This window comes from Saccostrea cucullata, unplaced genomic scaffold (genome assembly GCF_032062105.1).
Source record: "Saccostrea cucullata isolate Sc308-1 unplaced genomic scaffold, CSIRO_AGI_Scuc_v1 ctg12199, whole genome shotgun sequence".
In the NCBI taxonomy this organism is placed as follows: domain Eukaryota; kingdom Metazoa; phylum Mollusca; class Bivalvia; order Ostreida; family Ostreidae; genus Saccostrea; species Saccostrea cuccullata.
This window is the reverse complement of record NW_026922224.1, coordinates 5,521-19,557: the sequence shown is the minus strand read 5'-3', so window position 1 is coordinate 19,557 and position 14,037 is coordinate 5,521. Positions and strand designations below refer to the sequence as shown.

The window sequence follows — 14,037 nt, the reverse complement described above, 5'->3', positions numbered from 1 at the left end:
CAAAAACTACTTTATACATTAAAATTTGAAATATGATAAATTGGGACGTGATCTCGTTTCCTTTTACCCTTTCCCCAAACTGCTGATCCATTTTGTTAAGTGGATCATTTCTCTCTGAAGTATTTATGAACTTCGAGCACAACAATTCATTTTAAAGTCGCAATCAATCACCATTTACCATTTATTAAGCTGTTCTACTTGTGCAATTCAACGTTAAAAACATATATGTTATTGTAAGTATGATTTATTTTATATTTAGCTTACATGAGGAAAAAAAATGACATTAAATAATGGCAAAGAAAATTACTAATGATTGTGCTCTTTGTAAGGAATAACCTTGATCGTCATTTTCCTTAAAATGCAAAATTATGTCTAGAAAATTTTAAAGATACATAAAATATCTTATAAGTACACCTAACATGTAGGTGTTTAAATTTTGTTTACTGCCATGGTCAATATGTCTTTTAATGCTTGTAATTTCGCAAAGTTGTGATACAGACCTAGAAGAATTGCTTTATTAATCTCATGGGGTACTTTATTTTTGCGCAATTTACCGGGTTTATTTTTTGTAACTAAATATTAATGCAATTATTCTTTTGATCGCAGAATTATAATGGATCAACTATACCGTCAACCATAAAGAACCATTATCAGCTATAGAAGCCGTGTATATACAGTTTAGAGTATTTTATTATTTGTAGCTGAAATGTTTTACTGGAAGTGAATAAAGCTGTCTTTTTTCTCCAGTGGGATAGATTTTGTGAAACGCCAGGTGCCATTTCTGCCCTCGTAAGTCATTTAAATTTCTTAAAAATATTTTGCTGTTTTATTTTTTAAAGTGATTTTAAGCATTATAAGACAGACAATCGCTAAGTTTTGTCTGTTTTAATTATCATTATTTAATGTTCTCTTTTATTCTTTTTCAGAGTGAAGATAGAAATGGAAAATTCAAGCGTAATTTGTCCTAATAATAACACTTTTGCTGGCCACTCAGTGAATCTTACTGGAAAAGACGGTTCTAAAAACAATGCCGCAATTGCTGATTTATTTCAGTGTATGGAAAATGCTTCTTTATTGAATGTTCATTACTGGGACAAACACGTATTTAGCTTTGGAACCATGCTGTTCTTGATTGGGTTTATTGGAAATATCACTACCCTTTTGGTAATCATCAAAACTAAAAGACTTCACACCCCGACCTACACCGCAATTGCCTGCTTGGCATATGCTGATGTTTTGGCCCTTACGTCACGCTATATCATGGTTTTACCCGATCCTGTAAGCGCATTTTTTAAAATTCCCCCGAGGCAGTCTGTATTTGATATTTTTACTTTTCTTTTCTTACACGCCGCTAACTTCCATACGGCACATATTTCATATATCCGCTATATTTTTATTTCAATGCCTCTGAAAAGTCTTAAAATGAGTTCTAGGAAAATTATGAAGCACTGTCAAATAATATGGATATTTTCATTTATAATGACAGGAGTATATAGTGTGCAACAAATATTATTCCTAGAAAATATTTTGTCTGAACGTGCAAAAAACTGGAGTGAATTGGCGTTTGCTATTTATATAGCGGGCGTCCCTTTTATTTTGATAGTTTATTTCCATTTGAGAAAAGTTTGTCATTTACGCAAACTACCAGAATCAGAAAGACAAAATGGAGTAAGAATCGTTCATTCAATGTCAGTAATGCTTCTTATCATTATTTTGACTTATCTGATCACGATTAGCTATCCTCTACTTTACACCATACTCGATGCTTTACATTTGACGGACAAGTGCACCGGATTTTTGTCGTCCGTAGAATTTCATGAATTATTTGATTTATTTCTTTTATGTAATAACAGCCTTAATCCTGTGATATATTTCCTTTTTTCTCCTCCGATAGCAAGACTGTTTTTGAGAGTACGAAATTGTTTTCGTTCACTATATTAACTTTAAAGAAATACTAACTTAGCTGCAGAACTGTAGTGTTATTGTTTTATATACATGTATTAGTCTTTGACCATTCCGCTATAGATCCAGTATAATTCAAGAAATTTACGGATTTTTTGCGCACCGTTTGGGAGAATTTCTCACTTTCCAGCATTGGTAAGTCATCTACCTTTCACCCTCTAATTCCAGACGCCCCGTGGGGATCCAGGCTAGAATAGGTCCTCAGTACCCCTTGCTTGTCGTAAAAGGCGACTAAATAGGGCGGTCCTTCGGATGAGACCGTTTAAACCGAGGTCCCGTGTCACAGCGGGTGTGGCACGATAAAGATCCCTCCCTGCTCAAAGGCCGTAAGTGCCGAGGAAAGGCCTAAATTTGCAGCCCTTCACCGGCAATTATGACATCTCCATATCGGTGAAATATTCTGGAAAGGGACGTTAAACAATATACAATCAATCAATCAATCTATTCCAGACACGTTATAGACTTGCTCAAGTCTCTATGTTTTAGTGCTCTTTTTGATGATGACAAACTATGTTTGATAACATTACATGTAGCTATGACAGAGAGCAGTCAGCAAAACAAGTAATTAAGAATAATGAATTTTAAAAAAGTATATATAATAAGAAACAATATTAACATAGAGACTTAATCACATCTACACACATTACTAAACCAATTTGTATATTGTATCCTCCTGACAACCTTTTATATAGTCGTCTCTCTCTGCAAGCGATAAACTGGAATGGTCTATTTATTGGCTAACATAAAATTCAATTCAAGCGAGTTTATTGCTTGTAGTTACGACTGTTAAGAGTTGGGAGGTGGATGAAAATACATGTATACAGAATTACTTATAAATGTGTCTAGATCGAGTTTTGTAGGGAAAGGTAGATAATTTATCGAATTTGGAAAGTGGAGAAACTATCCCAACACTGCGCAAAATATCCCGCGCCGTGAATTACACATTTTTTGCATTACGGGGTTAGAAGCATTATGGTCATAGACTAATTAGTGTAGATACACTTTATTATATAACCATAACCGCTTCAGTTCTGCAGCTAGCCTAATATGATTAAAAAATGTCACAATGATTATTGCAATTACTTGCAAATACCAGCAATGTTCAAATTGAAATTAAAGAATCCATAATAATTTTTCTATAATAATTCAAAAAATTTTGAAAGTATGACCTTATAAACCAAAATTATAAGAACAACTATTGTTTTTCTGTCTAAAAAGGTAATAAATCAAAAGTCCTATTGAAGAACATTTCCTTTATATCCTCGAAAACAAAATGTTATCCTTAAGGATTACTTTATGTGTTCAGCTGATTTAAATTCCTAATAAGGACAAATATGATTGAGTAACTGAAACGGTGTACCGAATAGTTATTTTTGTTTGGAACTGATTTCATGCATTCACCATCACATTGTATTGAAATAAAATGAGTTTAGAATGACACTGTATAGTTTTTCTTATTTGTTATACCAACGTAGCTGCAGAACTGTAGCATTATGGTTTATATTGCATTGAAATACAATGAGTATAGAATTACTTTGTATTTGTTCTTATTTGTTTTACCAACGCATCTTATGCAATTTCAATGAATGCATTGAAAGGAAAGACAAAAGCAAGCGGCAATTACTCGTACCAGGGGGTATAGAGAACAACGAATCACAATATTTCTTTAACACAGAATATCCGTAATGTCAAGAAAATTAAATGTTTCCAGCATTAGTTAATCAAGCAATTCAATTTCGAACAAATCTAACTTAAAGATTGCGCACAGATTAGTCTACCTATAAGTTGCATTTGGTTTGATTATTTTCAGGTTATTTATAAATCGATACATTTTTTAACAGAATTTGATACAGTTTCTAACTAGTATTAATTTTAAAAATAGCTATTTGGAAAATAATATCGTTTTTTAATCTTTTTTCTTAGCAATAGTATTTTGTTTATTGTGTTAGTAAAAAGGCATATCCCTGGTCGTCTAGATTATTGGAACACTGATCACGATACCCTTTTCCTTTGTTGTTTGTATACCAAATAAACAAAAACTTTAATTCTTTTTCTTTGAACATTTAAAAAAAATAATCAGAACAAATTCTTATAAAGCATTACGAGGATTTTAAAAATACATAAAATATTTATGAATACACGATGTTCAATGGCCAAGCCATATCTTTTTATTCCCCCATGATAGAAGTTTCTGGGGTATGTATTTTTTTTTTCATGTTTGTCCGTCTGTCTATTTGTTTGTCCGCAAAATCTTTTCATTAAGTGTAACGATGGCTTTCATATTTCACATGTGTATTCTTTGTGACAAGACCTCTCCTTGGGAACCAACAAATTTGCTCAATTTTGCCAATGACAGCATGATATTTGTTTCTATTGCAATTGATAAATATTTTAACAAAGTACGAAATATTCTCTTCTCATTCAATCCCGGCCAGAATGGGAGTGGCTCGTACAATTTGGTCGTTGTTTGCGACGATGTTCTTTAACTGACACCGTGTTTACTTATAATTAGTAACACATGCCCTGGAAAACTGCGTACAGTTAACACAGTGAATTGTCGACAGATTTTTACCGTTAATTCCCGATCATTTGAGGGAACACAGGGCGGATGTGATCTGTCGGCAGGAGATGCTCACTCCTTCACGGCACCTGATCCTACCTTTGACATTCTAGAGGTCGGTGTTTGCTCTGCCACTGACTTATTTGAATGGACTTTTAAGCTTGAATACTACTCGTTATCTCCATATTAATGGGAGGGGGTATTCGTGTTCATAACCCCAGACTTGCAAGTTTGTAGACCAAACTTGCAATCTTATCAGTTTCATGATCTTCAAATGTAGGTAGGTTATTCTGACATCCGAATATATTATTTTGACAAAACACTGTGTTACTTTTGAGTTTACTAGATGCATGAATTTTGTATTTCTGGTGTTGTAAACTTTCTTTTTCAGATGGAATATTGCCGTACTCTGAATAAAACACAGACTTGAAAACAAAATAAAAGTTTGTTGAATTTCGATAACAAGATAAGTTGATGTAAACATCAAATCGGTCGCAAACACATATCATTTTAGCATTTTATAGAATAATCTCAAAAATGAATTCAAAGGTCAAAAATTAAATTAAAAAAATACATTTACCATGCATGGTACACTTTTTTTGGAAGCTGTTCCCTTGCTTAACCTTTTTCGGACCAAATTTTTATACTTTAATTTCCAATTCGTAGATAGTAAAGAAAAATTTCGCTGTGTCACTTGTAGATGTAATAACTAATGTATAAAAAAAATTAACTTCCTCTTAAAAAACCTGTAAAATTTATGAGTTATTTTAGGCAATGTAATTGTTTTCAGGAAAATCAGAACTTTTTGCTTTCATACAGCAACTAAAGATCTTAAATTAATGAATATCTGCTGGAAAATGAAAAACAAATTGAAAATAATAACAACCAGTGAGAAAAGGTATAAAGCGAATTTATGAAAAGTTTCATATATGACTTTTGTGTTTATTTCATCAATAAAGAATTATTTCATAGAAGAAGGGGGCACAACGGGGGATCAACGTTTAACAAAGGAATGCATAGGAAAATCTTTAAAAATCTTCTCAACCATATCAAAGCAATGATAAGTCAAAGTAATTTGGAAGTATCCTCTGATAGTGAAGATTCAAGTTTCAAGTCATGACCCCCGGGGCAGGGATGGGACGATTAACTTGAAGATCTACATTACCTGAAGACGCTACCCATAAATATGACCAATCATGGTTTTGTTGTTTTTGAGAAGATTTTTATATTTTCCCTATGAATTCCTATGAATACAAAACATTAAACAAAATAAGATCCGCATACATGTTTCTACATCTGTTTCTAAGCATACTGCGAGATTCTATATTTCGTAACAATAATTAAGACAAGGCAACTGAAAGAAATATGACGGAATACAGAGCTAGTTGGTATGAAGCAAGTCGTACAAAAATAGAAGTCGTATTTGTAAGAATTCATCACAGCTTTAAGCTATTTACAGATCGAACTTGACCCAGATGTTTTATTTTGTTTGATGTTTTAATTAGTAATTAAAGGAGGCCGAGGGGTACTAAAATTAACCATCAGATATTACTTAAATTTTAATATATATGATATCTTAAGCTGTCAATTATCATTTGGCAAAGAAAAATGTCATGCATTTTAGTTTAAAAATTGATCATTTTTGTATATCTTTATGTGGAAATCTTCTTCGAAAAGAGACCAAAACAGTCTTAAATGGCCACAACTCCCCAGCCCCTTTAAACGATTTGTAAAATATTTTAAAACCAGAAACCTCTCCTTAAAAGTAACAATGCAGTACGTAAATCAAACAAACAATGATAAGTTTATTTGCTGTTAATTAATATAAGAGAACATTTCTATTAAAGGTTTACTTTTAAAAGGCGAAACTTAAAGATTTATTACAAAAAATCGAAAAAATTAATTATTTTGAACAAGTAGTCCGAGTTTTTATCCTATAAGCAAATAAACAGAAATGTTTTCTTTCACTGTAACGATCGATGCCTTGTTTCTTTAAACCTCAAAGGATTAAAGTACCGACTTCAATTTTATACTAAATAGTTAAGTCCTTGTTCTAACTTTGAGACAAGTTGCCATGAATATAGTTAAAATCTAATAAATATTTATTTTAATCATCTCAGGCACGTGACATCATTAAAAAGAAGAGGACCATTCGGGGAAAAAAAAAACTTGAAAACTTATCTAAAAATTCATAAAAAAGTATAGTAAAAAGAAAACTTTGCGGACATTTTCACAAGAAAAATATTTTTGATATATTGACATGGCAGTATTAGATCTTTCTTAAGTACTGTGAGCAATTTGCTCACTAAATGATACCCCCGCCTCCCATATGATTATAAAGACAAAGTCCCTGTTTTGCTCTTGGAGACCCGAAGTAAGTGTCAGATCAAAAAGTAAAAATAAGAGGTACACAATGGCATTATGTAATAAAGAATCAGTGAAAGTATCATTAAATTCAAATCAGTAGTATAGGAGTATTTGCGGATAAGAGATGGCTACCCTTCAATATCATAGAAAAAAATGGCAGTGTCAATGTTTTGCTCTGGAAAACCCAAAACATTTATCCGATCAAAATGTTAAATAGGAGAGGTGCACAATTGCAATATGTAACAAATATTAAAGTCTAATTAAATTTCATTCAGTGGTAAAAGAGGAGTTGCGGATAAGAGATAGGTACCCCAAAGCGTATCAGACAGACCGACGGACAGCTATACAGACAAACGGACGGACATCCCCATTACTATATACCCTCCCGCTTTTCAAGCGGGGGATATGATAAAAAGTGTGCGAAGATGGTTCTGTTCATCAGCCTTTCAGAGAGCAGTTTGCAGTAATCACTCTTCCTCCTTCCACCACAACGTTGAAGTATATCCCTAATTGTATAAAGTTTCCCATGGGAAAATATGCTATTATTAAATAAAAATGGTAGTTTATTTCAGTTCAACTATATTTATTTACAATTAACTGTATTTCTTAAAGTACATGCATCGACTTCAAAGTAAAGAAAACCTGTGTTATAGAAGACTTTATTCTGTAAAAGAAAATTAATTCCATTTGATTGAATCTTAAAAACGTGATATAACCCCTCGAAAAGCATAAGTTTTGTTATACAGAAAATAAAATTTTTCAATTCTTATTTCTAATACCTTTTTTAACCTTCAATGATAGGGTTTTGATGATATTCAACTAATTAAAGAGAAAGAAATAAATTCATAATTTTGACAATGAATATTGATTGTAGCGGTCATTATTGAACTCTTAAATGTTCTTAATGGTTTCCATAAATATTTAATCTGTTATATTTCAATATACACTTCGTTTGTGTTGCACGATAATTGATTGCCTTTAGTCAATAAACTAAGAACATTAAAGTCATGCAAAAGTAACTATGTGAAAGGAAAGACAAAGTTGAAATGATGTTGAAGATAATGGACTTAATTTCCATCCTTTTGATGTTTTTTCTTTCCTTTTCTAAAATCTATGGCGCTGCGTTGCTTTTCCAAGAGACTTTCACTCACACGGGAAATAATTTGTACAGTAAAGTGAGCCATGTCCTTATTGAGCATCCAGCCCCTCTTCTGGAAAATATCTTGGGATTCTGTTCCAGAAAATGCATCCATGACCTGCAGTGTAATGGGTTCGAACTCTGTGCCCTAAGCGGTGGATCTGAGACTTGCCGCTTGACCAACGGAGCTTCAAATGGAACATTCGATTCACTGACTGGTGAACTCTGTAAATACTATCAGATGGTATGATTTATATTTTTGAAGTTTTGCTTGTTTCTCTAGAAAGGCAAATTGCTTTGTTTTAACATCACCTTGTTGTTCCAAAAAATGAAACATGTATTATCAATGATTGTTTAAAGAAAACATATTTCCTCTGACAGGATTTCAAATATATTTTCCCATCAAATACCACATTTTTACCAAAACGAACTGAGAAAAATAATAATTATAAGATCGTCAACCTATGAACATTCCTTGAAATAGTAATATACATATATTTTATAATTTCTATTAATTAAACTTCACAATTACATGCTAGTATTAATTTTCTTGTAAAAATTTCTAACATGGCAAACGGAAAATAAACACATTACATTGCTCTCTCTCTCTCTCTCTCTCTCTCTCTCTCTCTCTCTTTCTCTCTCTCTGGCACTGATTTTCTACATTTTTACATTATTTTGCCCCGAAAAGTTTAATTAAAAGTTCATATAATTATTCCCAAAATATTCCTCTTTTTTGTCTCTGAACATGTAATTCACATTTTAGGATAATAATTGTGGAAGTGGTATGCAGCTGAATAGAATTAGCGGAAACTGTGAAAGTATACCTGGACAGGTAGCCGGAACATATCTAGGTACATGATGACTGTGTAATGACGTCAGAAAGGGTTAAAAGGCCTAAAATAGATCCTACGAGGGAAACATATGCATAAACTAAGACATCGTATGATTCATATAAAAAATTCAAGATCATATAAAACAAAAATTTGTTTGAAAAAAAATGAAAGAAATTTCTTTCTTATTTATTATTGTATAATTAATCTTTACCTGGAGGCAATCGGGTCTTTCAAGTTCAAGTTAAGTTACGCATTGGGCATCTTTGATTTTAAAATGAATGTAGCTTGGATATTGTCCATGGACGTTTTTTTTATGTATTTATTTATTTTAAAATTTCTATTTGGGAGTACATGGTACATGAACAAATCCCCCCCCCCCCAAATTTTGGAAAAGCGATATTACGACCCTAGATCGACAATGGATCTTTATTGTACAGTGACTTTAAAACTTTTAATTTAACTTTTTTTTTCAAAAATGTAGGTTGTTCTGACTGCGATTGCATAGCCTCGTTATCAGGTGCCAGCGGGGTCTACACAGTAACCATGAATGGTGGACCAGTTGACGTTCAGTGCGTCATGAAGAATGGCTATGCCTACACTGTAGGTTTTAATTTGTTCAGATTTTCCTGGTCTTTTTATTTATTTCTTTTAATTCCTAGAACGTACTTTAAATGAATAACTTGCGTACAATATTTTGTTATTAGTGGCTTGGTCAAAAAGGGATAAGTCTAAGAATACTGGTGATGACTTTATTGATTTGTGATGGTAACATCAACGTAAGAACTGTTAACAAATACAAAATTTATCAGTAATTATTACATAACAAGAAAATCTAAAATTACATAAAGAACACAAACATGCACTAAGATGACCCTTTAGTATACATACACATGTAGACTAGAATATTCAATAATATTAGCCAACTGACCAGTAATATGTAATATGAATAACATCTACATGTATACGTTTAATTTAATTCACTACTTAATCTCAATAAAATTATTACCAGTGACAATCAGAAAATATGACTGTGCTACTTCACTTAAAACATGTAAACAAACTTGGTGCCTTGCCTTACATTACCGTAAAAGGGGAATGCATGGATTAACTCTAAGTTAATACACACACAAAATTCCATGTGCACAACAAATAATCTCTTTACTGGTAATTTACATATAGTGAATCAGTTCTATTTAATCATTAATTGGTATGATATATAAAATGCAAATTGCTATGGGACTAATGATCTATCAACATTTCATTACACATGGGTCAAAATGGTGCCATTTATAAAACCACACTAGCTTTTACAAAAATGCTCTACATACAGAGTAATTGTTATATCTATAATAAATCAGGAACATTAGCTAACAAGATCAGGGACGTTAAGCATTACTGTGAGCATAAGAATATTATATGTATGATTTCTACATAATATATGTAATTACCTTGTTCTCCTGACCAAGTCGCTAAGTTTTACCTTTTATCGTTCTTTCGTTCACGTTAGGATGTACAAAGATGCTGGGCGGAAATTACCTAATATACAAATAGTAGCCTCACCCAAATATAAGAAGATTACCTATCAAGAATTATTTACCAAACATTGTTACACATATGTGATCTACCAAAAAAATATTGCAAATAAAATAAACTCCATTAACAATTATAGTAAAATAAACAAGATGTGTTTGCGAAACACTATGCGCCCGGCATAAACAGAGTTCGAAAAAAACTATTTTCAGCATATTGCTCACAGTCGAGATCACAAGGTCATTGACCTTGGTGTCGTTTGAAAGGACTTTATTAGTGAAGTAGGCATATTAAACATGAATTCCCTATCTCCTATGGTTCAAAAGTTATGGCAAAAAGAGAAAAAAAGCTATTTTTAGCATATAGGTCACAGTCTAGGTCAGAAGATCATTGACCTTGACATAATTCAAAAGGATTTTATTAGTGGAATATGTATACCAAATATGAAGTTCCTATCTCGTATGGTTATGATAAACAGTGGAAAAAGCTATTTTAGCATATAGGTCAAAGTCAAGGTCACGAGGTCATTGACCTTGATGTCATTTGAAAGGACTTTATTAGTGGAGTATGCATTCCAAATATGAAGTCTCTTTCTCTTATGGCTCAAAAGTTATGGCGAAGGTTAAAGTTGACAGCAGACAGACAGACAGACAATCAGACAAACAGATAAACAGATAAACAGACAATCAGACAAACAGATAAACAGATAAACAGACAAACAGATAAACAGACATTAGTTATTAGTGAAGTAGGCATATTAAACATGAATTCCCTATCTCCTATGGTTCAAAAGTTATGGCAAAAAGAGAAAAAAGCTATTTTTAGCATATGGGTCACAGTCTAGGTCAGAAGATCATTGACCTTGACATCATTCAAAAGGATTTTATTAGTGGAGTATGTATACCAAATATGAAATCCCTATCTCCTATGGTTATGACAAACAGTGGAAAAAGCTATTTTAGCATATAGGTCACAGTCAAGGTCACGAGGTCATTGACCTTGATGTCATTTGAAAGGACTTTATTAGTGGAGTATGCATTCCAAATATGAAGTCTCTTTCTCTTATGGCTCAAAAGTTATGGCGAAGGTTAAAGTTGACAGCAGACAGAAAGACAGACAAACAGACAAACAGATAAACAGATAAACAGACAGGACAAAAACAATATACGCCCTGGATCTATCGATCCGGGCGCATAAAAATATGACATTTACATTTGTGGAAATTGGATTTTGAACGAGTTAGCTAATTTGATTAAGTGCATATCTTAATGTTCTTCCTTATAGATAGGTGCGAGACATTTAGCTTTGTACTTAAATTACCAGATAATACTTTCCGCCAAAACCGTTAAAAATACACGCAACCAGAGACATATTTCTTAGATATCTCTGATGCAACAAACCTTTGTTGAACTTGATGGCCCATAAAACCCCCACATAATCGGGGGAGAATGATTAGGAACATCATAAAATATATATTCAGTAATTATCCTGCCAGAGAAATTTACTTCAATTTTTTTTAAGGATTTTAAGAAAAAATCTCTTTTTCACAAATTAATGTTGACAAAGTATGTACACCGAGGAACATATTTTAAAATGAGTTAAAGTATGTCATATTTTGCCATCTGAATTAAGACTGGCCTGAACTAATATTGAAGATGGAAGGGGGTGTCAGTAAAAAGTTAACTTATATGCAACACTTAATTCAACATTAAATGTTGTCTTTTTTCAGGTAATTATGGATAGAAACGACGGTAGTGTGGACTTCTACAGAACCTATGCTGAATTTGAGACTGGATTTGGTAGTCCTTTCACCGAAACCTGGATAGGTGAGAGAGAGAGAGAGAGAGAGAGAGAGAGAGAGAGAGAGAGAGAGAGAGAGAGAGAGAGAGAGAGAGAGAGAGAGAGAGAGAGAGAGAGAGAGACTTGGCCAGAATAAACATATATATCAAAAGAATAAACGCATATATAAATTGTGAAATTAACGTTTTATTCTGAAAAAAGGATGCATACTTAAAAATGTACTTTTTTTGTAGGAAATCTATACATCCATCTGTTGACGGCCGGGGGTAACACAGTGCTGAGGTTTGAATTCGAGGATTACTCTTCAAACACTCGTTTCGCCGAGTACAGTAGCTTCAATGTTGGATCGACCTCAACTAATTATCTTATGACAGTTTCCGGGTATACTGGAGATGCGGGTATATATATTAAAATTGAACAAATAAAGAATAATAAAGAATTAAAACAAAACCTAAAATCCACACAAAACAATTGTGAGCTTAGAGCAAAATATGAACATGTGTCGTAGATGTGCATCAATATAGCTTATAAAAAAATCCTATTTCTTGGCATCCTAATTATGAGTTTCATAAATTTTGTATGGGGCTTCATTGATTCATCAATTTCCAAATGAATGACTGCCTAATGTATGTATTTTTTAAGTTATGAATTAATTCCCTTTTATTAGGTGATAGTATGGCTTTTCACAATAATGCACCCTTTTCTGCAAAAGATGTCGACCATGACACGAATTCCGGAAATTGCGCAGTGGACTATAAAACAGCCTGGTGGAATCTGAGTTGTCTACGAACCAAATTAACAGCGACGTACGCCTCATCCGGAAGTAATGTTATGGGCTGGTATGGCTGGGATATGTACAAACCTTTGAAGGTCGTGAAAATGCTTCTTCGCAAACCTTAAAACACATTCCAAAGAATGGAGACTGTTTTCTTTTCTTTTTTGCACCTTAATGTATTTTTTTATTGTTTGATAATTATAATTAAATAAATAAATGGCTTTTCTAAGAACATTGATTCATTCAGTTTGAAATTCAACCAGAATTGTGGAGATTTTGAAAATGTAGAATGTCCAATACCTGTGCACCATCTAGTGTCCCCCACGTAAGATTTGCGTCAGACTAAATGTTGCCCTTTAAAAAACCATCAATTTAAACTTTTATTTGCAATCTCACTGTTTGAACTGTTTAAGGATTTTTACATCACGTTTTTTTTTGTAAATTCTGCCAAAGGTTTGTTGTTTGTTGCCATTAAAATTAGCTGCGAAGCTACTGTTATCAAGCTTATTTTTCTATTGTTTATTCATCTGACAGGAAAACAATTAATGAACAAGAGTATGACGTCAAGTAATGTATGCAGATAAAAAGATACATCGGCTGCCTTACATAAAATTTATAGTCGACAATGTGACTGTCTCCAAACAATTAAGAATGTATCATTTTCTTGAAGAGACCACCTTAGCAATTTAATTACTTAGATGATTGAGTATAGAGACCCTGTATTTCTGCATTTCCGAATTAAATTATTATCTTATATCAATGAGTTATTAATATTTTCAACAGGAAAAAAAATCCTCACAGAAATTGCCGTCTTTTAAAAGGACATCATTGTCATTATAAAAATATTTTAAAGAGATATCCTTAATAAACGAATATTGTTTTGAACGCTAAGTTTTTTTTTAATTTCTGAAATAGAATTGAAAAGTACATATACATGTATACGAGGGGCTATCAAAAAGTTCGTGGACTAGCGTCATAAAATTAAAACTGCCTTATGTACATCAATGAATTTTATAAAATCTATTTAGCATCATCTGTTCTATCTAAAAAACAAACCATAAATCAATTT

The 14,037-nt window shown here is 32.5% G+C and overlaps 1 protein-coding gene across 1 annotated transcript; it reads left to right on the top strand.

Moving 5' to 3' along the window:
- Positions 1-926: 926 nt before the first annotated feature.
- On the top strand, positions 927-13,284 carry LOC134261412 (ficolin-1-B-like; the record flags this gene model as incomplete). The annotated part of the gene is made up of 7 exons (XM_062743857.1): positions 927-1,278; positions 8,152-8,271; positions 8,794-8,881; positions 9,345-9,463; positions 12,123-12,219; positions 12,427-12,591; positions 12,861-13,284. Coding segments are annotated over 7 exons (1,174 nt in total), but the record flags the coding sequence as incomplete, so codon positions are not given.
- Positions 13,285-14,037: the final 753 nt, after the last annotated feature.